The sequence below is a fragment of the Peromyscus maniculatus genome, chromosome X, assembly GCF_049852395.1.
Source record: "Peromyscus maniculatus bairdii isolate BWxNUB_F1_BW_parent chromosome X, HU_Pman_BW_mat_3.1, whole genome shotgun sequence".
Classification (NCBI taxonomy): Eukaryota; Metazoa; Chordata; class Mammalia; order Rodentia; family Cricetidae; genus Peromyscus; species Peromyscus maniculatus.
Genome location: NC_134875.1, coordinates 37,626,148 through 37,650,397, shown reverse-complemented (window position 1 = coordinate 37,650,397; position 24,250 = coordinate 37,626,148). Strand labels below are relative to the sequence as shown.

Below are 24,250 nucleotides of genomic sequence, written 5' to 3'. Positions count from 1 at the left end.
CATGATCAGATTAGTGGCTAATAGTTCAAGAGTGCCTGTTAGTACACTGAATGCTTGCTAGACATTCTTCTTCATGCTCAACATCAAGATCTTGGAACTGGGTTTGAATATAATTCTAGTTAATGGCACTGCCGAAAACCAAACAAAAGACACTTTGTCCCCTCAAAAGACAAATGATCTGCTTAAGAAATAATTACATCCGATTATAATAGCTTCATAATATCTGTTAAATTCCCCATGTAATATTTGCCTCAGTTCTTATCACTGAGGATGTTGATGCAGTCCCTTAATCTGAGTCTCTAATATCCTTATCTTTGTCTTTTGATTAGTCTGCCTACTCATACTTTTCAAAGAACCAAGTTCTAGTTACATTGATTCTTTATTGTTATTTTTGTTTCCATTTAAATAATTCCTGTGTTGATCTTGATTTCTTTTCATCTCCTGATTTGGGGTTTGGCTTATGCTTCATTTTCCAGGGCTCTCCTATGTATCATTTATTTGCACTCTCTGGCTTTTTTGTTGTTGTGTTTTGGAACAGGGTTTCTCTGTGTAACAGTCCTGGCTGTCTGGGAAGTCACTTTGTAGACCTGGCCGACCACAAACTCACAGAGATCGCTCTGCCTCTGCCTCCTGGGCGTTGGGATTGAAAGGGTGCGCCACCACCTCCGTAGTTTCATTCCATTGTGATCAGGTAAACTACAAGGAATTGCTTTCCTGTAGTTGTTGAGACTTGCTTTGTCTCAGAATATGTGATCTATTTTGGAGAAAGTTCCATGGGAAAAATGTGTATTCTGCAGAGTTTGGATGGAATAGTCTGTAGATGTCTGTTAAGGCCATTTGATTTATAATATCTTTTAATTTGCATATTTCTGTTTATTTTTTGTTAGGGAGACATATCAATTGGTGAGAATTAGGTATTAAAGTCACCCACCAGTATTGGCCTAGAGTTAATCTGGCTTGAATCTAATATTATTTGTTAGGAAATCAGGTGCACCTGCTTGAGGCATACTTTTAGAATCATAAAGTCCTCTTACATTCCGTTAGTCCATATGTAGTGACTCTCTTTATATTTTCTCACTAGTTTTGGTTGGAAGTCTCTTTCTTTAGCTATTGGAACAGTGTTACCTGCTTGTTTCCTAGGCCCATTTACTCGGATCTTTTTCCATTCTTTCACCCTAGGGTGACATCTGCCTCTTATTGTGACCTCTGCTTCTTGGAGGCAGCAAGTAGATGTTTCCTGTCACTTGATGCAATCTACTAGTCTGTGCTCGTTTTCCTGATGATTTATTTTTATTTTCAATTGTGTGCGCCCATGCCTATATGTAGGTCTGTGCATGTGATTGCAGGTGTTCAAAGAGCCCAGGGGTGTGGGAGCCCCTGTAGTTTGGTTGTGGAATTGAGACCATTAGTACTCAGTTATTGTTGAAAAGTAGGTGTTAATTCCTGTGATTTGTTAATTTTGTAGGTTTTTTTTCTTTTCCCCTCTTGCTGAACTATGATCATAGTGTGGTTTATTCTTTGCTGTGGATTTGTAGAGAAATTTGTTTTCCTCTTCAGTCCAAAAGATTCCTGTAAGTATTTTCTATGGAGCTAGCTTAGTGCTCATGCATTCCTTTAGCCTATTTTTTTTTTAAACCATGGAGTGTGTTTATTTTCCTTTCAGTTACAACAGACCGTATTGCTAGCTATAGTCATCTGGGTTGGCAACTGAGTCAGAATTGAAATGCATCTGCTCGGGCCTCCTGCCTGTAAAGTTGCAGCTGAATAATCGGCTGCCATTCTGCCCTATGGGACATGGCGTGTCTGGCTGCTGCTGAGATGCTGTCTTTGTTCTGTGTCTTTAGTGTTCTAATTGTGAGGAGGACCAGTTCTTTCCTGGTCTGTCTCCTGGTGTTCTAAGCACTTCACATCTGGATTTACCTCTCTTTTTCCAGTTCTGAGAAATTTTCTGTTATGAGTTGTTTTAAAAACATATTTTGCTTCCAGGTTTTGGCTGTTACAAACAATGCTGATATGAACATAGCTGAACAAGTGCTCTTGTGGTATGATTGAGCATTTCTTGGGTATATGCCCAGGAGTGGTATAGCTGGATCTTGGGGGAGATTGATTCCCAATTTTCTAAGAAAGTGCCATATTGATTTCCCAAGTGGTTGTACAAGCTTGCATTCCCACCAGCAGTGGAGGAGAGTTCCCCTAGTTCCACATCCTCTCCAGCATAAAGTGTCTTCAGTGTTTTTGATCTTAGCCACTCTGACAGGCGTAAGGTGGTATCTCAGAGTTGTTTTGATTTGCATTTCCCTGATGATTAGGGATGTTGAGCAATTCCTTAAATGTCTTTCAGTCATTTGGGTTTCCTCTGTTGAGAATTCTCTGTTTAATTCTAAAGCCCATTTCTCAACTGGACTGTTGGTCGTTTTGATGTCTAATTTCTTGAGTTCCTTATATATTCTGGATATCAGCCCTCTGTCACATGTGGGGTTGGTGAAGATCTTTTCCCTTCTGTAGGCTGTCGCTTTGCCTTTTCGACCGTATCCTTTGCTCTACAAAAGCTTCTCAGTTTCAAGAGGTCCCATTGATTGATTGTTTGTCTCAGTGTCTGCGCTACTGGTGTTATATTTAGGAAGTGATCTCCTATGCCAATGCATTCAAGACTATTTCCTACTTTCTCTTCTAGCAGGTTCAGAGTAGCTGGATTTATGTTGAGGTCTTTGATCCACTTGGACTTAAGTTTGTAATAGCCAAAACCTGGAAACAACCTAGATGCCCTTCAACTGAAGAATGGATAAATAAATTGTGGCACATATACACAATGGAATACTACTCAGCAGAGAAAAACAATGACATCATACAGTTTGCAGGCAAATGGATGGATCTAGAAAAAATCATCCTGAGTGAGGTAACCCAGACTCAGAAAGACAAATATGGTATGTACTCACTCATAGGAAGATGCTAGATGTGGAACAAGGATGACTGGACTGCTACTCACATCACCAGTGAGGCTACCTGGAAAACGGGACCCCCAAAAAAGACAAGGAGAAATGGAAGAGATCTACATGAACAGCCTGGTCATGAGTGGGAACAATGAAGGGCTACGGTCAAGGGAAAGAGAGTGGGAGATCCTAGCTGTATCAAGAAAAGAGAGGGAGAACAAGGAATAGGAGACCATGGTAAATGAAGACCACATGAGAAGGTGAGAAGGGGAGGAAGCAGAGAGCTAGGGAGGCTCACGGAGATCCACAAAGATACCCCCGCAAAAGACTGCTGGCAATGGTCGCGAGACGGCAGGAACTGACCTACTCTGGTGATGGAATGGCCAGACACCCTGATAGTTGTGCCATAAACCCCATCCAAGGACTGAGGAATCTGAATGCAGACATCCACAGCTGGGCCCCTGGTGGAGCACTGGGAGTCTAATTAGTGAGAAAGAAGAGGGTTTATATGAGCGAGAATTGTTGAAGCCAAGGTTGGATAAAGCACTGGGACAAATAACCAAATGAATGGAAGCACAGGATCTATGAACCAAAGGCTGAGGGGCCCCCAACTGGATCAGGCCCCCTGAATGCGTGAGACAGTCATTTGGCTTGATCTGTTTGGGAGGCAGGTGTGCATTGGTGCCGGATCCTGGGCTCATTGCATGAGTTGGCTGTTTGAATCCTGGGACTTATGCAGGGACACTTGGCTCGGTCTGGGAGGCGGGGAATGGACCTGCCTGGACTGAGTCTACCAGGTGGACCCCGGTACTCGGGGGAGACCTTGATCTGGAGGAGGTGGGAATGGGGGGTGGGCTGGGGGGAGGGGGGGCGAGAGGGGGAGAACAGGGGAATCTGTGGCTATTATGTTGAACTGAATGGTGTTGTAAAATAATAATAAAAAAAGGAATTGAAAAAAAAAAGAAAAGAAAACATAGGACATCAACCTCTGACTTCCACACCCATAAAAAAAAAAAGAAAATCACATATTTCCAGGCTGCTGTCATTAATAAAATATAATTTTATTAAGGGAATTACAAAAGAGAGAGAAACTAGACAATTCAGCTACCATTGCTTACTAGTAAAATATTCTGACTAAGTAACTTCATATACTAACTTTTAATGTACTAACTCTGCTGCTTTGCAAGATCCCTACAATGTCTCCTCCCATGATTTTGCCTTTTAAAAATTTATTATAAGAAAATTGAAAGTGTTTGATGAGCTTTTGTAAAAAATATTATTGGACTTTATGGAATAAAATTCATTTAATTTAAAAAAAATTTTACACCTTTAACTTGATTCTTCTCCTTCTATGCTGTTGTCATGGATCTCTCAGGGTGTTGAGTGTCTTGGATTCCCACTGATGCATTCTTTGTCTTGTTTTGATTGTTCCAACAACTTAACTGTATTTAATTTCTCAACCATGTTTACATTTTCCCAGAAAGCAGTTTGTGATTAACTTTATTCTGCATGTCTTTTCCTTCTTGTTCTTTGCTTCTGATCCTTAACTATTTATTGCTGATTTAAGGTTGTATTTTTTCTGCCATTTTAGAATGGAAGCAGCATGATATAACACACTTTTTATTAATAGTGAGCTGGTTCATTCCAGTGGATTTCCTGCCCTCCCCTCCAGTGCCAGTAATACCCAACAACAGCTCCGGTTAGTACAACAACGACCAAATATCCAGAGAGGTGTCAGAAGAGACACTCCCAGGTTGGTGGTAACCAACAGGTGTCTATTTGGACTTTTAAGACCTACTCCACAGGAGGAAAATCATCCCTCATCCTAGAAACCTAGACAACGTCCCATGGCTGGCTAGTGAGGTTATGTATCTTAGAAGAGAATTTACAATTGCCACGATGATAGACTGGAATAATTCAAACCGCATTATTAATCTTATCCTTATATAAGTGTGACTACCACCCCTAGTCAGAGAACCCTCTGTCTACAGCAAAGGGAGACCATCAGAGAAGCCACACTTGGGCAGGATGCAGAGAACATTGGCTCATGGGGAGCACAGCCCAAGTGCCTACATCTACATCACAGTTCCTGCATCTATGACTCAGGAAATGCAGGGGAAGAGAGGGGCTGAAAGATTTTAATAGCCTCAATACCAGGATGTCTGCTGTGAAACAGTCACTCACAGAACTGGCTGCATAAATGAGATCTGAACATTTGCCCATATCACCAGACAAGATAATGGAGAGATGGTAAAGTGTCCATGGAAGGAGAGACACTATGTACTGGGATTTTCAGTCTGAGCTTTATTTTGTTCCTAGACAGAGAACTGTGGGCAAGTAGTGACTACAGAAAGAGGGGGAATTGACCTCTCCCAGGGATGAGCCCTCTAAGTGGTTAGTCAAGGCAAAGGAGCAGCCCTGAAATCATATACACACAAACAACTAAAGCCGATTTAGCAGGCCATATTCACACAGTTGTTCATACATATATGTCTATATGTAGAAGAGTAAGTGAAAAGAGGCAATTAATGTGAGAGTAGTGGGGGAAGGCATGGAAGGAGTTGGAAGGAGGGGACTTGGGAGAAATTGAGGGAGGAGAGATTCTATCAGTCCATTTCTTTTATTTAGTTGGCTTTAGTTGGCTTTCTGCTTCTGTAAAAAAACATAGGAACTAAAGCAAACCGTGGAGGAAAGGGTTTATTTCCTCTCAGAGCTTACAGTCTATCACTGAGAGAAGTCAGGGTAGGAACTGGAGGCAGGAACTGAGGCAGAAGCTGTGTAGAGATGTTGCTTACTGGCTTGCTCCTCTTGGCTTCTTCAGCCTGCTTTCCAATACACTCCAGGATGTCCTGAACTGGGGTGGCTCCACCCACAGTGGGAGGGAACCTTCCATGTCAATCATTAATCCAGAAAATGCTCCTCAGAATTGCTTACTGAATGGAGCCTATTTCCAATGGAGAATCCCTCTTTCTAGATGAGTCTAGCTTCTGGCTACTTGACAAAAAAACTTGTCACCACAACAGACACTTTGTCCACTGGAAAAAGAAAAGAAAAACCAAAACAATATAAAGAGAAACAGACAAAAATGGTTCTCTCAGATTCTATGGTTGGTATGAAATCCCAGTTATGGCCAGAACCATCTCTGTCTGGATAAACACCACCTCCCTAGAGATTTTCAATGTCCCTCTTGCCCATGTGTGGTACAACATGGTCAGGGTGAGCATGAAAAAAACTATGATGGAGGACAGGAGAAGTCATGGGTCAATGTACACACCCCTTGACAAACTCCCTTGACATAAATGTCTACTGATGCTTACTCTGTGATGCCCCCCCCACAGAAGGAGACCTTGTCATTTTCTTTAAATGGCATTTCCTTGATAACTGTCATACATACCATACTAATGCAGAAGACACATGAAGAAAGACCATTTATTTCAAATACAGTTTCTTAGGGAAGAAAGATGTAACAACATGTGGGTGGAAGACACAAATGCATCTGCAAGTGGATCCTGGTCAAGGCTGACACAGTGGGGCACCTGCACAATCTTTAGATTGAGGTGGAGCGTGTCCCAGGAGGAGCAATGCTAAGTCCTGGCAGATTCTTCCCTCACCAGATCTGTTCTCTCCTCTTCCTGAACCATCTCTGCAATGAGAGGGAGAGGGATTTGTTCAGTAGGGTAATCAGGATATAATCAGAAAAGACATCCTGTGACATTAGCTGCTCTCTATAATTTAGATTGCACAGAAGAACCTGCTGTCTCCCTACTCTAGTGCTGTGTGAGGCTGAGGGGCTGGGACAGAGTCCACTGCTTGCCTAGAATGTGGGAGGCTCTGGTTTCCACCCCAGTACTGCAGAACAATCCCTGCACAAATGTCCAAACATTGCATGCCCTTCCCCCCTTCCTACAGTTATTTATCCTGAGGGAAGTGAGCAGGATTTTCAGGCAGATGCACCAGCGTGCTTCAAATAATTACAAAGCTGGGTGTCCTTATATATGTGGCCTCTCCAGATGCTTCAAACAGCAGAGGGACCAGGCATTTGGACTCTATGCTTTCCCATTCCCATCAGTCTCTGTTTAACCAAGCTTACATCAACATTATCAGTGCCGGGTTCTGCCTGTCCACTATCCACACACCCAAATTACTCCTGTATGGATAGAATCCATGCTTACTTTTCAGTATTTCAAACATTTTAGGATCATGGAACCCGCAGTTACACTAATTTGAATCCTTTAATGGCCATAACCCTAGGACTGCTCCATAGAAAATCTAAAGGATACCAGCATTAAAGGACTTGAATGTACTCATACATATATATTTATTTAAATACTGAATGTAAAAAGGACATAAAGAAGTAGGAACATGACTTGCACCTAGTGTAGTGAAAGAAAAGTCTATAATAGATTTGTGGGAGAGCCTAACCAGAGGCAGGGACATCTGGCAGAGTCCAGAGTGGATGAGACGAGACTGATCCATGTGAGGAGAGGAGGAGGGAGGGGAAGGATACAAATGTATCAACATTATAAACAAAGGCATTGTGGTACCCTGAATTATCCCAACCACAACTCAGGCTTCTCCAGCAAAACATTTCTACTTGTTCCACCTAAAAACTACATGAGAACAACTCCACTCCCAGTTTACATGGCTCGCACTCCTGTGTGGAACCATAGGACAGCAAGGCAGGGGTCTTGCAGGCTGGAATGTGTGGGTGGCTTTAGTTCTGGAGGGCAAAATGGAGGCAGACAAAATGGCCAGCAGATGAACATGCCTGCCTGCCAACCTGAGGAGATGATTTTGAGACCAGGACCCACTTCCTGGAAGGAGAGAACCAAGTCCTTCCAGCTGTCCTCTGACCTCCCAATGTGAGACAAGGCTCTTCTCATCCCCCCACACACTCATGCAAGACAAAACAAAACTTCAAAATGTGATCTGAACTTTTCAGTGAATGAAGACAAGAAGGACAGCTGCCAGGAGACAGAGGCCTCTCTGTACCAGCTTGTTCCCTATGAAAGGACTTGAAGCCACACAAGGTGCTTACCCTTCTTCAGCACTGGATCGTGATTTCTCTGGAAAAGGTGTTCCAACTCCTGCAGCTGTAGCCCTGTCACAGAGGCAGCGGCAGGACCCCCAGGCTGCATTTTGGGCACGGTAACTGGAATGGACTGTGCACTGGGTGTCAGAACTGACACAGGCTGGACATGCGGTCCTGTAATGGCACAGGCTGTACATGCTCACAGTAACAGGCACAGGCTGTACCTGGGGCACAGGAACAGGCACAGGCTGTACCTGGGGCACAGTAACAGGCACAGGCTGTACCTGGGGCACAGGAACCGGCATAGGCTGTACCTGGGGCACTGGACCTGGCACAGGCTGTACACCAGGCACTGTTACTGACACACACTGTACTCGGGGCACCAGATGTGACATATGCTGTACACAGATCACAAAGCTGCACAGCCTTGGTGCTCCCTATGCTCTCAGGAAATGGCTTCTGAGGTGGATGCTCGTTCTTCTGGCTATTGGGACTGGCACCCTGACTGTGGGTGGGAACAGCATGAATAGAAGAAACACAGTGTCCTGTACCAGGGACTTGCCCCACCTGACATTAGAAATAATTGTTCCACAGAGGTGGAGTGAGTTGACAAGACCATGATAAGGGGACAGAGAACCATGTGGAGTCAGCATGAAGCAGCATAGCACCTGTAAATCTTTCTCACTCAGCAAGGCATAGTGACCACAGTTTGCCAGTGACTCCTTCTGCCATAAATGCCATTTCTGTAATACGCAACTATGGTTCAAATACTTATACCCATATTTTAGTATCCTGAAAAAAATAGAACCAACATACTGAGAATCCACCTCTTTATTGCTGAGATAATTGCAGGGAAGAAAAGGATGTCATGGCCAGCATGTGTGGCCGAGACACTGGGTGCAAGGCCAGGTTCCAGGTCATCTGGCTCACAACAGTGGTGGCACTCATGCGCTGCTCCAAAATCTTCAAGGATCGTTGCTTTGGGGACCAGGTGGTGCATCGATCAGCACCACCATTCTATTGCTTCTTCTGAAAATAGCTCTCCTGGTCCTAAACCAATCCTTCAAGCAGAAGAAAGGGTTGCTTTAGTACACTGAACTGTACCACCACTGAAGAACACATCCTGTAACCATGTATACTTGCTCAATTTTACTAACATTTTAAAACATATATGGATTCCATCCCTGGGCCAGAGTGTGCTAGGTATGTGCTCCAGGACAGAGCTACTCCCCTAGAAAAGCACCACATTTCTGATTGCCCAGGAACTGTTTATCTATCTAACCCCAAGAAAGATTGAAGACTTACCTCAAGTGTGTACTGATTGTTCAGAATGCTGGAAGCAACAGGTTTTTGTTCTCATGGAAACAGTCAAAACACCCTCATGAAGCACCTTATGACATGTACCACCACACACAGTCCTTCAGCTATGGGACAGACGTAGAATATTGCCCCTTCTCTGCATCAATTGATATTTTTAATGCATTTGTTCAGAATAGAATGCAGATCTAGTGCGTGGGTTGTTCCTGGTCCCTGCTGTGTGCTGAAAAGTATCAAAAACCCCGGCGAACTATCTCAAGGCTCAAAGCTGTCTGTGAAAGGCTCCATGGTGATAGCCTTTTGTGAGTACCCAGAATGCACATTTTATGAGACAAAGAGCACTTCTTCCTGTTCTATGCTTCCTCCCTAGCCTCCAAGCTTACTATCTATAGGCCTTTTCCCTTGTGGGCATGTGGTCTGGAAAAGCCAGGGCTGATTGTAATGGTGAGCACAGTTCACATACGTAACCAACAAAAGACAGGTAAAAGGTCTATGGGACATTTGAGCTTCCTGGTCCCAGTATTGATTGAGAACTAAGCCAGGCATGTGACATTTGCAGACTAGAACAAAACAAGTCTGAGAAAAGTTTTTCTGACACACACAGAGTGAAAGTATTGAAAGTGGGCAAGAACATGGTCTCTTCACTTAAGTGAGGCATGCAGGCTGCACAGCCTTCAGAAGGTCATGGAGAACACACTATGTCCTCCAAGGGACAGACAAACCACCTTGGCATCTGAGGTTTCAGGTGTCCAGGTTGGCATTTCCTGCCTGAGAAAATGGAGGTCTTTCATCATCTTGAGCCTAGCCCGGCTGTGGACTTGTCTGGCGTCCTTGGGATACAACTTCAGGGTCCCACTCTTCTGCTATAATTATCCTCTAGAAAACTACTACATCACAAGATGTGGAGCCCTTCCAAAACATTTTTTTTTAAATACTGACCTGCACATCTTCTTCTGTCACACCCATAGATCTTGCAAGAGCCTTCCTGAAGTGAAAAGATTCCAATATTTAGGCCTTGTGGTGGAAACAAACTATATAAGGACATATTCTGATTCCTTTTAAATGTGTGCGTGCTCACACACACAGACACACACATACATACACACACACACAAACACATACTCCAACTGCCCCACATACAGTAATCCTCACAACTATTTTGCAACTTATTTTGTAACATGTTTCTTTCAGGGATCAAAATTAAGTGTACCCCCCCAAACACAGGTATGTTGCCCATGTACTTAACATGTAAAGCTTCATTAAGAGAGCCTCCACGATGTAAACTGTTAGTCAAATTTTAATCTGAGCTGGAATCCCTCCTGCATTTTCCCAGCCACACCTCAGGCTTCTCACTCATTCTTACAGAGACTTATTTAGAAAAAGCACTGTCTAAATTTCCCATTCAAGTGCCACTTAAACAGGCAACAGAACACAGTCTTTCCAGTTGGACAAGGGCACATCCCCTTACTACAGAATCCAATTTCTACTGGAGGGTCCAGACATGGTGTATTTGTTTCTAGAGGAAATGAGGGGTTCAGGGAGCACCAAAGGACAGCCTGGATGCACTACCTGAAAACCAGGCGCCTAGCAGGGCATTCTGCTTACCTTACTTGAAAGCTGGGGAAGTGATTCTCTTCGAAAAGATGCTCCAGGTCCTGCAGCTGAGACTGGGTGAATCTGGTGTGGCTCTGGAAATCCCCAGCCTGGAGACTCTTGGTGCCCTCAGACATTGCCACCTCTTGCTGAGGCTGCTGTTGAACACTGCTGCCATGGCCACCTTCTGCCTGGATCCCCTTGTCCATGGGGCCAGAACTACAATCACCAGCATGTGCTCCTTCCATTTCTTCTTTGTTTTCTCCCTCCTCTACCACTCCTGTGGCTTCCTGAGCAAGACCGGACTGAGCAAGCTCTTCTTGAGCAGGCTTGCTTGGAGCAAGTTCGCCCTGATCAAGCTCACCCTGAGCAAGCTTGCTCTGTACAAGCCCTCTATTGCCTCCTTTCTCTCCAGGCTTCAGGACCACTGCATTGTGTGAGAAAAACACAAAGATAAAGATCTGAGCATCTTGGCCATGGATATTTGGAAAGCCTAGAGAGGGGCCACGGGCAGCGCCGGGTAATCGAAGTACATGGCCACTGGCCTTTCCAACAGATTTGCTTCCCGGATTTTGCCCAAGTCCAGTCAGAACCATTTTACTGACCATGCTGTTTTTCCTGTTGCTCATCAGCTCCTGTACTCAGCATCCTGTTGAAACACTGGCTGCAGCCCTGGCGAGTCTCTGTGCAGGGAATCTTTCAATCAGACCCGAGTTCCGAAGCTTTATAGCCACGTCCTCACTGTCTGGAGTCACAGGTACAGCTCTGATTCTTGACCCAGAAAACTTGTCTTCTGGACACTCAACGTAATTACAATGTGTCCAATCACATTCTGGCCTGCACAGGCTCAGTAGCTGTCGGCTTGTCCTCTGAGGTGTCTAGCCTGAAGCACATTAGGGCTGAAAGAGCAGGGAGTATTTTTAAAAATGCAGTGAGTGTGTGTGGTGGGGGTGCGGAACCTGTGGCTCTGGTTTTCTCCTTAGCTGACAGCCCTAGTTTTGGATAAGGCTGGACTGTTCAAATTCAGTCACAGGGAGTAACACAAAGACCTTCTCAAACTCAGCAGGCCCTTGAGACCAGATAAATCACTTTTTTAAATTATGGAAAAGTCCTTCAAACAAAACGCCCCAATCTTGGATGTGCTGTCTTGAAGAGCCTTGTATGATGGCAAATATGTGGGTAGGCCAGGGCAAGATCCTCCTGAGAGACTGTGCTCCCAACAGGGCTGAATTCCACTGGTATTCACAAGCTCATTCTGATGGTGGACACTTTGCTCTGCCTAGCTGTGCTTGACCAAGTTCCTAGGGTGACTCAGATACCTGAGGACATCAAAGATCGACCCTAGGTACTGGCTCAAAACCTGTCCCACAGCTGTGAAGGTGAAAGACAGGAGGAGTAAGCAATTCTGGATTCAGCTCTACAAAGAATAATTGCAGGAAAGGACAGAACTGAGGAAAAGTTAGACTCCCCAGAGTAGGTGACATTCCCAAAATTTAAAAGAGCCACTGAGCTCTGTCATTTCATGGTTTTTGTTTTTAATAGGATCATGGCAGAGTCTTGACAATGGCTGAGATAATTGTTAGGAGATGGTTTATTTCTCTGGGATAGCATAGGTTGAGACACTGGAGGTCCCACGGTCCACATGGTCTAGCCCACACCAAGGAGATGATCATGCTCTGTTCACCTATTTCCCACCTAGTCAGGGGTGGCTCAACCACCCCACCACCACCACAGGCCCCTTTGTCCATCCCTGACTAGGGCTTTGTGAGTTGTGGGCCTTGACTGTCTGGTCACCATTAGACACTGGGTGGTCATGTGTCCTCTGACATCTCAGCTGTCCCAGGTGCTTTTAATTATCCTCAGCTCTCTTTCGTCTCAGTCACCAAGAAGCAGCTGCAACTGTCCTTCCTCTTCTCCTTATCTCCTGGGTCGTTGTGAAAGGCTTCCCTGAAACACTGAAATGGGAGGCTTTCTTTGACACAGACTTTACTCCCTCTCACAATTAGCTGCTGGAGAAGCTAGGCTATATATGGAGCCAATAGTGCCATGTGTGCTTTCCTGAGGAACTTGGTGGCCTGGTTGGACTGCCCACACTAGCTGGGAGCCCTGTCTTTATCAGTGTGAGACAGCTTGACTGTCCTACTGATCGCAGAAACTCTTTGTGTCTCATCTTCAGTGTTCCTGGCTTGGCTGTTTCAAACCAACACTCCTTTTAGCCCTCCCATCCCTGCAACATATGCGAGCAACTTACAAATTTGAACGTGAGTGCTTTTTCCTCACTAAGGACAAATACCTAGCTCCTGCATCCATACCAACCCCGGATTCTGAGATAAATTTCCCAATGTGCTGTTCACAGGGTTGGTTTGAAGCAGGAAGCAATCATGCATTCAGGGTGCCCCAGAGACTGTTCATTTCCTCCCCTTTCTACAGAGCTCACAGGACACTCGGTGTGTTATTTTATTTCTGGAAGTTTGCTCCCAGGGCTTCGCAAAGAGTGATGCAGAGGGATATTCCTCTCTGATGGGTGACTCAGCACCCTAAAAGATGGATGCTTGCTGTGTAACCCAGAGGAGCTGTGGGGTGCACTATGGGAGTAGCTAACACAGGTAAACACCAAGGCCTGCAATGCTCCAATCTGTTATCTATGTGAGTCTGGAAACCAGCACCTGTCTCTGCCTTTACCCTTGGTCCTCTTGACTCTGCTGTCCCCATCTTGGACCTGGGGAAGGGACTCCACTCTGTTGACTCCTTAGGATGTCTACTGCTTGCCTGCTGATATCTAGTTGCCCATTCCTACATATCTGGGCAATGACAGTGAACCTGTACCCATATGTAGCGTTTGCTGTGGAACAGCAGTGATTCATGAGCCCAATTGCAGCTCTGTGTGATTTTCTTATAAGTTATAATCTGTGAGGGACTCTCCATGATTGAAATGCATTAATGAAATCTTGTGGCTCTTTCTTGTTTAGTTACATGCTCAATGCTTTAGGTCAGTGATTCTCAACCTTCCTAATGCTGTGGCCCTTTAATATAGTTGCTCATGGTGTGGTGACCCCAACCATTTTTGTCGTTGCTTCCTAATTGTACTTTTGCTACTGGTATGAATCATAATATAATATCTTTGTTTAACAATGGTCTTTTAAAGTTCTGTGAACCCCAAAATTAAAAGGGGCAGCAACCCACAAGTTGAGAACCACTGCTTCAGGTTAAAGAATGTGATTGTGGAGTTTCTACACAATTTTTCCATGGGACTTTGCTCATCATAGTTATTAGTTGGGAAACCTACCTGCACACAGATTATCCTGAGGGATTTCTTGTTCAGCATGAACATATCCACACACAGGTGCATTCACAGTCACAACATTCACAGACAGAAACGTCTGTAGCCAAAGCCCTCCCATCCCATTGGCTGATCGCCTAGAGAGAGTCTAATATGCAGAATGTAAGTGTAGTTGTAGAAATATGGAAAACATAAAAGGAAAGTGGTCCAAAATGTTTCATAAAGCTAGTTACTGCTGGGGAAAAAACACAAATGAATTCTAAGTCTGTTTTATTGATGAGCACAATTTAAAAAAAAAAAAAGCCTGTATCACTGCTTAACTGAAACCCAGGACAATATTAAGTTTACCTTGAAGAGTGTTGAGATAATTCAAATGAGCAATTTTAGAAGCAATTTATCAGCTCTAAGAAGAAACATAATTGTGGGATCAGGATCTATACCTGGTGCCTGTGCGGCTTTTTGGAGCTCATTACCTATGTTGGGACACCTTGCACAGCCTTGGTAGAGAGGGGAGGATCTTGGACCTTCCTCAACTGAATGTACCAGGTTCTGCTGACTCCCCATGGGAGCCTTAACTTTTTGGGGGTGGGTATATGGAGGTAGGTCCGGGCAGGAATGCTGGGGGAAGCATGAGGAGAGATGAGACTGGGATCTGTGGTTGGTGTGTAAAATGAACAAAATTTCTTAAAGAAAAAAAGAAGAAACCTAATTGACAGAATGAATTCTTTGATGACCTTATATCTGCACATGACATCATGTAACATACAGAAAGAATAATAAATGGGGAAGATTTCCTAGATTTGAGTCATCTTCCACACACCCGTGGTCAGCATTGTTAGGGACACCTGAAAATCGGTGAGCCAGCCGTGCCCAGGCTGGCTCCCCCATGGGGCCTTTGTGGCTCACAGGACAGGATACACTGACCCCTGCACTGTCCACTTAGTCACAGCTCACTATGTCTTTTCTCTGTTCAGGGCTCCATGGCCTGAGTTTTCAAGCCATCAAGTGATAATCATGACTTTGGCAGGAAAGTCAGAGGCTGCCACCTAACTCATCTGAGCCACAACTGCTCTCTCTGTCTGTCTCTCCCTCTCTCTATCTTTCCCCTCTCCCTCTCTCTTTTTGTGTGTATACTGGTGTCTTGTGTAGAAATAATGAAGAGTGAGCCCCTCACTGAACCAGGAAATGAGTGGACAGTTCAGGGATCCTCCCTTCAGTCTTTCAACCAGCCACATGACTTTGGAGTGTTCTACCTTAACCCCTCTGGTATGCTGTATCCCAGCAACAGGACCTGGAGCATTCTTGCTATATCCAGGCCTTAGGTCCTGTTTCTGGTTGCAGGTTTCTTCCTACAGGGACTCAGTAAGGACTCTTTCTGCTGTTTGTATGAGACACATGGTCGAGAGAGACAAGGGTTGATATAGAGGGAGGCCAGGACTGAAAGCTGGGTGGGAAGACATCTAGAAGGATTGTATCCTGATGAAGGAGAGGGTGGGAGGCTAAAGTGAGCTCCAGGGAAGGGTAGCTGTGAAAGAGATGGTAGAGGCATGGCCACGAGATGGTCTAGGGACAAGCTGGGCCACTTTTCCAGTACCAATTATGAGCCTCGCCAGGCAGTGGTGGCACAGCCTTCAATCCCAGCACTCTTGAAGCAGAGAGATACAGATCTCTGTGAGTTTGAGGCCATCCTGGTCTACAGAATGAGATCCATGACAGGCTCCAAAACTACACACAGAAACTTTGTAAAAACCCAAAAGAAAAATAAGGGAGCTGGCGGTCCACAGCAGTGCCCAGGAGAGAGGCCACTGAGAAGTCAGAAGACTGTGCAGCAGGAAGATGACATGCTGTGAGCATGACTGACTGTGCATCAGTACAGAAGTGAGGCAGGCTGCAGGACAGTGCTGGGGATTTCTCATGTAAATCATCCTGGCCAACCAGGATCCAGTGTACAGAAGGAAACCTGGGCCTTTGTAAAATCTCCAGGACCCTAAATGTGCCTTTGTGGGGCTCAAAGTCCAGTAAAAATGGTTCTGATGTATGGACAGTTGACCACATAAACTACCCTGGTTACTCTGAGAGGGTCCTGTTCTTCCTGCACTCAAGACTAGGCTGACATAACCAGCTCTCAGATATCCCCTGGTGGGGTGGTAAGAACGTTCTACTTCTTCAGTGACGCCCATGGAGAATGAAGAACACTTACTAGTAGAAATTGTTTATAATGACTTAGTGTGTGTTGATTTGGCTGTGATACTCATATGTCTAAATAAAAAGCTGGGAAGGGCCTTGATATCCTTCATTGGAGAACTTACTCCATAGGCAAAGTCTTACCTGAGGATAGATGATTTTACAGACCATGAACATCATGCTCTCACAAGTGCAGTCAGGGTGATCTTTCCAAAACGCCAACCTGACTCTGCTGCTTCTCTGCTCAGACACTGCCCACAGCTGACCTCTGCCCTTCTGACTTTGCCAGAGCCCAACACTGCCCTTCTCTGACCTCATGTTCCATTTGAATTTGTCACCATCAGTGTTCCTTGGTCCACCTTTCTTCCTTTTGGTTTTATTTCTGACTTGTCCTACTTTCTAATTTAACTCTGAGGCCGTGTCCTGTGCACACTTCATGCCCTTCACACCTGTGTGAACAGGTCTGTACTGCCACTAGTACCTCCTATTACTGAGTTGGGATCCCTGAGGGCCTCTGGGGATTGGCCTGTCTAGTACTGAATGTGTTCCTGTGGCCCGTAGTCTCATGCTGGGAAAAAGGAAGCAATTCGGCAGATAGCCTATTCCCATATAGGAGGTAGTGCAGCCCACCAATGTCCCTGTGCTAACTCCAGTGTACCTGGGCCTCTCCACAAGGCTGAGAGAGTGGGCACTCTGCTGGCTATAGGATAACAGCAGTGTGCCAATATTTTGCTAAGTGAGTGAATGACTGAGGGGTTGGACTTAGGGTTTCTGGCATGAAAAAAAGCACAGGTACCCACATGAACCCTAGCACAACCTTCTCACCAAGCTTCAAGGAGGTCAGTGCACTAAGGATCTATGCTCTCCTCCCACAGCTTGCAATACTGGAGGAACCCTCATGTGTCCACAGCTCTACAGGCTGTTGACTCCCTTCCTGTTCCCATTTGTCTGTCCTGAAGCAGCAGTGGGTTCCACCAGTCCTTGCTGTGGCCTCCCCCAACATCGGTCAGCTGGATCATGATGTTTCACCACTCCATTTCCATGAGGTGGTCTATTCTTACCTTTATTTCTTATTTATACCTCCCTCCAGGAATAAAGTGGACAGTCAGTGAAGAATAAAAACAAAGCAAGACCCAAGAGTGGACACTTGACTAGGGAAGAAGAAAGAGGAAGGTAAGTGATGGAGAGATGTTGTTAGTGTTTCAGCACTAAGTTTTCAGCAGGCTTCAGGGTGCCTAGCCAAGCACCTTCAACCAGTGTCTCATTAGCAGGGGTCTCAGTATGCCAACTGGGAAGAGTCCCTTGCAGAGGAAGTCTGCAGTGAGCAGGCCACTGAGGAGCACAAGTGGAAGATCTCCCATGTCGGGCATGTCTCAAAGGCTGGAAGAGTTTCCCTGCCTGTGTCTGAAACACCAAGTCTCCAAAGCTGCGAGTAAGAAAAATGCTTCCATGCTCGGCCTTTCCAGGAGCTTGGTCAGGGTTGCAGGGCCTGCTGGTCCTTCAGCAGGCAGATCAGAGGGCTCATCTTCACCAGGGATACTGGGGAGGAGTTTAGTAGTACTGTTCAGCCTTCATGAGTGCTGGCAAAAGCTGTGAGAATTGTCATACCTGTGCTCAGGTTCCTCACCTTCCTCTTGTTCCCCCCCCCCCCCACACACACTTCTAGTGTCTTCTCTGAATGGTCAAAGTGTCAAGAGCAGGCCTTTACACCCTGGTCTCCATCCCAGAACTGTCAGTCAAGCAGCCCCTTCCCTGGCATGTGGTCAGACTGGTTCCAAGGCAGCCAACTATTCCCAACATGTTCTGGTCACTCTTAGAATAGAAGGGGTCCTGGAGTACTAGCATGTGTCCAGGAAGTTCCTGTTTGGGGTGGAAATATTCTGGAGTCCTGGTGCTGGATTTCTTCTCCCAGAAAAGACTTACCTCACAGTTCTAAAAACCACCTCACCACTGTCTGTACATGCATGTTTCCTGTTCTTTGTCTTTGCTGTATATAATCTGAATCTGCTGTTGGTGAGGTGTCCAGGGCCCTTAGAATTATTTTTTCTGTTTCTGGGTGTGAGTATAAAGACACTAATTTCTGGGATGAGGTTGTACTCATTGTGCCAAGTCTTTGTGAAACATGCATGAAAACCTGGATTAGAGTCCCCCAAATTCCATAAAGTGGCAGGGTGTCCCAGTCTAAAATACTTGTGACACAGAAAGCTCATAACTTCAAAGTCATTCTTGTTTTGAGAGTGAGTTTTAGCACTGCCTAGGGCATTTTGTCTCAAAAAAATAAATATATAAAACAAAGAAAGAAAGGAAGGAAGGAAGGAAATATATATATATATATATATATATATATATATATACATATATCTATATCTATATATATCCATTTCATATTTCATCTTATCAGTTTCATCTCTCACTCCTCATTTTCCTATGGAGCAGTGAGCAATGGGCCCAAATTTGGTTTTTAAAATTTACTCATGTTTGTTTAAAAGAACTGTGTGAATGTACAGTTTTGTCCTAAAAGCCTCCTTGGGATCCAGGTGTTTGCATCCCGTCTCTAGTGGCATTGTGTTTTAGGTCCTTAGGGGAGAACTCCACTCCAGCTCCCCCTCTGCTCCCCTGAGCTGCTGGTGCCCCTCTTGCATGTCTCCTGTTCCATGTGAGGGGTCAGAACATAGCAGTAGTTCAGAGGGCTTGGGGAGCCTTTCCGATCAGTAACCTCCTGAGGAATTCCAGCCCTATGGAGGAGAACATGGCCACTTCTATATCTATAGAAAGCACGGGGGTCTAAGACCTTTGGAAGTATGGAAATGCAGCTTCTACTCAGTGTCCCTCTGTACCATGTGTGATCCTGGAAGGTCCCAGGCAGTCTCATGAATGCCACAAAGAGCTAAAAGGGTAGATACAATACTGGAAAACACCGAGTGTTTCTTGAATTTTTAATGTCATCTCTAGTTTTTTTAATTACTACTGGGTTTTATTTTTTAACTTTTTCTTGATTCTTTGTGAATTTCACATCAAGCATCCTTATCTCACTCATCTCCCTGTGTCCTCAATTCTGCCCTGTGCCCTTGCAACCTGCCCCCCAAAACAATATTTAAAAGTAAAACAAAAAAAAACCCAAAAAACACACACACACACACAAAAAAAAATCAAACAACAACCCCAGCTCCCCAAATCTCCATGTGGAAGCTACAGTGTATCACAGTATACCCTTTAGTCCATCCATCTTTACTTGCAAGTGTTTATTGCAAGTAGTCATTGGTCTGGTTGAGTCCCTTGGCTTCTGCTGCACTCTCGATGCTGGGCCCTCACTGGAGCTCCTCTTGGATATCCTGATGTTGTCTTGTGTCATGGAGATCCTGCAGCTTTGGGTCTGCAGGACAGGCCCCCTCACATGCTCCAGCAGTTCATAGATGAGGTAGATGTGGCGGTGGACTACCTTGTTATCCTGGTTCTGGGTCTGGGTGGTAGCTGGGTTGGTTCAGCCTGCCAGCTTTCCCTCAATTTCACCATCCAGGCAAGCTATCCATATCTGAGTCTGTGCAGATGTCCATGGCCCATGTTTGTCACCAAACAGCACACTGATGCCCAGGGTCTGGGCTTCCACCGGTGGCCTCCATGGTGCCTGAGGTCTGTGCTGCTGCCAGGCCCATACAGACCTGAGTGACATGTGCTGCCACCCAGGGTCAGGGCATCATACAGGCCAAGCTGCAGGAGAGGCCATGTCTGGGTTAGTGGCTCTGCCACAGCCAGGGTCTGCACTGATGTCTGTGACTCCTGTGTGAATGCCCAGGATCTGGGCTTACACCTCAGCCCGTGTGGGTATTCAAGGGCCATGCTACCAATGGCTCCATGCTAATCAGAGGGACCTGCATTGCCAACTAGGGCCATGGTGACATCAGGCATAACCTTCTGCGAAGGACCGTGCCTGGGTCCATGGTCCAACCACAGCTAGGGTCGGTATTGATATCCGTGGCCCATATTGCCACTAAAGGCCACTCAGATGTCAGGGGTCTGGGCCACCACTTAGGGCCATATTAGTGTCCAAGGGTTGACCCTCTGTCGGGGCCATGCAGATCTGAGTAGCCTGTGCCTCCACCAAGGGCAAGGGTTTCATCGGAGCCTGGGCTGTTGCCAGGGGCCATGTCTGGGTCTGTGACCCTGCTGCAGCTGTAGTCTGTGATGATGTCCCTGGTTCCTGTTACCCCTGAAAACAGTGAGGATAGGCCTGCACAGAGTTGGTCCTGCCCCTCACTGTCTGCAGCACTAGGGACAACTGGCCCTGCCCCCCACCAACTGCAGCACTCAGAAGAAAGGGCCCTGCACTTTGTCTGGGCGGTACAGTAGAGTTTTCCCTGCTGGTGGAGGTGGGATGAGCCGGCCCTGAAGAGTGAGAGTGGGAGAGCTAGCCCCATGGTCTGTCACATGGTAGCATGAGCAAGGGAGAGATGCCCCCTTTCCCCTCAACACTCGTCCCTTGCCCACAGCCCTCCTGTACCTACTTCAGACAAGAAAAGCAGGTCCCAGCTTTACAAGAGTGGAAGACCTGATCCTGCCCCTCACAGACTGCAGCACTCAGGAGTGTGGGCCCTCCCAGGCAGCACAGTAGAGCTGACCCCCATGATGGGGTGCAAGTGATCAGGCCATGTGAATGCAGGGGGAGATTAGGCCCCACCCCTCATCTGCCATGTGGTGGAGTGGGCAAGACAGAGATGACTTCCTCCTGCTCTCACCCCTTGTCATCCCTGGTGGGTGAGTGAAATAGCCCTGAGGCCAAGGCAGTTGGAGAACAGGCACTGCCCCCAACTGGCAGTGCTGGGAATCAAACCTGAGTCTTAACCCCTAAGATCAACCAGTGGTCTTAACCAATGAGCTATTTCTCTGGCTTTCTGGTTGCACCTCTTAAAAAAATCCTTTACACTTTAAAAATGAGATGGGATTCCTTCTTTTTAAAAATATTTCAAAAGATAATAAAAATTTATATCATAGTTAATAAAAATACTTCTCTGAATTGTGTAAGAAGTATGGCTTGGACCTCTGATAGACATGGTGTATGGCTAATCCCACTTGATTTCCTTTCTAACAAAAGTATTGCAATTTTATTTTAAATTTCACAATTACTTATTTTATATACTTGAGCCAATAAAAATCTCATATATATTCATATATATATATATATGAACACAAAGATTAATAGAGTAATCTAGGTGCTGTATACAATGAAAGATCCTGTAATAGTATATATTTTCAAGGCAAATTTATTTTTCACAACACAGGGAAAAATGTAACTCCATGTCAACATACAAAGGAAAATATATAGAATTTAAGGACTTCAATTTTCTCTTTATGTGTTCACTTAACGTTAAAAACCCAGATCCAATGCAGCAAACATATTTCATTTATAAATCCCACCATTCACTGAAGTTCTGTACAGGATCTTCATGGTACTGGCTGATAGCACTCGGGAGGCAGTGATAGGCAGAACTCTGTGAGTGTGAGGGCAGCTTGGTCTACAGAGCTAGTTTCAGGACAGCCAAGGCTGTTATACAGAGAAACCATGTCTTGGAAACAAAAGAAAACAACAAAACAAACAAACAAACAAACAAACAACAACAAAAAGGCAGCTGGTGGTGGTACACACCTTTAATCCCAGCGCTCTGGAGTCATAGGCAGATGGATCCCTGTGAGTTCAAGGCCAGGCTCCTCTCCAGAACGATATCCAGGAAAGCAGGGGGTACACAGAGTAACTCTGTCTCAGCACCCCCAACCCCCCCCAAAAGTCACCTGGAAAGAGGAATTGCCTCCATCAGATTGGCCCATGGACATGTCAATGGGGCATTTTCTCATCAATGATTGCTGTGGGAGGGCCCAGCCCAATTGTATGTCAGTGGGGGTGTCCAGCCAAATGTTCCCAGAGAAACCGTGTCTTGAAAGAAAAGTAGAATGAGAAAACCATGGGGAACAAGGCAGTAAGCAGCACTCACCCACGGCCTCTGCATCAACTCCTGCCTCCAGCTTCCTGCCTTAGATTCCCCAGTGGACGGATGGACTGTAACCCGTAAGCCAAATAAGTCAACCCTTTCCTTCTCCAAGTTGCTTTTGATTTGTGTTTTATCACAGCATCAGAAAGCAGACCGGTTGATCACTTAAGACATTTTCCAGGTTAGAATCACTACAAAATTTGAATAGTTGGTTAAAGACATGGGAAGGCCAGGCAGTATACAGTGAGTATATTTGCATACTCCACAAGGTGGCACCCTTTGTATTAAGAGAAAGGTAGCTAAGCTCCACCATAAGGCAGAGCCATACTCTGGCTTTCTGTGGGCCCTGGTTTTCTGCAGTTGGAAGACACAAGCCCAATAGGGGTGGCTTTCTTACAAGATTCCCTTCCTAATTTATTAGCAGTTTCATTGTCTTTTTTAACTTCTATTTGAAGCCTTGATTCAGCAGTTTGCCTGGGCGATCAGGAGGTGTGCCCGCTTCTTTCACATAAGGCTTCAGTGTGGGCAGGAAAATATTTACAAACTCTACACATTGCTTTTCTTTCTTTGGCATTGTATCCATGAACAGATTTTTTTCCAGTCATGGTTTCTCAGTAACAGCCTTGGCTATCCTGCAACTCACTTTGTAGACTTTGCTGGCCTCGAACTCACAGAGATCCACCTGCCTGGTATTAAAGACATGCACTACCATTGCCCAGCTACCAGGGATGGATTCTTATGAAGGGAGAGACTGGCCAGGAGTGTATCTGAAGCAATTGATTGTTCCCACTGCAATTCTTATCTTTTAAAAAATTAAGAAAAGTTTGTCTCTCCCCCTTTCGAGGTGGGAGTCTAACATTTCTTTGGCACCAGCAGTCAGCACACATTTCTGAGGAGGTTTAGGTATGGTTAAATGCACCAGCAGCACCTGCCACCTCTTATTGAGTACAAGTACTTCAATTTTATTCTCACTTTCATACTTCAGCATTACATAGTTTTGTTCCACATTTTAATTTGTGAGTGTGTGTGTGTGTGTGTATGTTTGTGTGTGTGTGTGTGTGTGTGTGTGTGTGTGTGTGTGTGTGTGCATGTGAGCTCACTCATGTGGAGGGCAACTTGCAGAAGGTTCTGTCCTTTCACCATATGGTTCCTGGGGATGAAACTCAGATCCTCAGCTTTGGCACAAGTACCTTCTCCCACTGACTGAGGCATGGTGCCTGCCCTGGGGTGCTTTCATTTTCTTTGTTTGAATTGAATTCATGAAATATCAGCACAAATAAATCTGTATAATAGCTGTTATCTTCGGAACACAAGAGAGAATTGGATGGAGTGGAGGCTTAAACTTCACACTATCAGGGCCTGAGAGATGGCTCAGTGCTTAAGAGAACTGGCTGCTCTTCCAGAGGACTGGGGCTTGATTCCCAAAATCCACATGGTGACTGACAGTGGTCTATAACTCCCATTCCAGAGGATCTGATCTCCTCTTCTGCCTTCCATGGGCAATGCATGCACATGGTACACAGACATACATGTAGGCAAAACACACATGCACATAAAATAAAGATAATAAATAAATCTTTAAAAAATCTTCCATGTTTTTCATCAAAAATCTTAAAATTTCCCAGATCGCTAACATTTTGCTGGGATGATGAAATATGTCACCATTCTTCTGTTCAAACACACAAACCATTTCTGCTGCTCAAATTCAGTTGGAGATCTTTTCATCCTTAGCAATGTAACTTCATAACTTCTCCCCATGCCTTCACTGTTATATGCATTTTGCTTCTTTGGTGCCTGGTACTCTACATTTCTACTGTTAAATTGGTGTTGTGTCATTGCCCTTCCACCTTCTACCTCTTTCTACTATTCACTCTTTCCAGATGCTGTTGCTGAGGGCCCATCCAGGAAACACAGCATGTCCAGAACCGTTACA

At 45.2% G+C, this 24,250-nt stretch overlaps 1 protein-coding gene across 3 annotated transcripts in view; it reads right to left on the bottom strand.

Moving 5' to 3' along the window:
• The window catches only part of LOC143270811 (uncharacterized), a 38,099-nt gene extending 26,448 nt beyond the window's left edge, over nucleotides 1-11,651 (bottom strand). Inside the window, exons 1-4 of one of the 3 annotated variants that reach the window (XM_076561934.1) lie at nucleotides 11,478-11,648; nucleotides 10,885-11,299; nucleotides 10,219-10,264; nucleotides 8,776-9,023 (exon numbers count right to left, since the gene is read on the bottom strand). In XM_076561934.1, the coding sequence (XP_076418049.1) occupies nucleotides 8,928-9,023; nucleotides 10,219-10,264; nucleotides 10,885-11,299; nucleotides 11,478-11,520 (600 nt within the window). In that variant the 5' untranslated portion in view covers nucleotides 11,521-11,648 and the 3' untranslated portion in view covers nucleotides 8,776-8,927. Of the gene's footprint in view, nucleotides 1-8,775; nucleotides 9,024-10,218; nucleotides 10,265-10,884 lie in introns of those variants that run through there. The other 2 variants (XM_076561932.1, XM_076561933.1) reach the window with 2 other exon arrangements.
• Nucleotides 11,652-24,250: the final 12,599 nt, after the last annotated feature.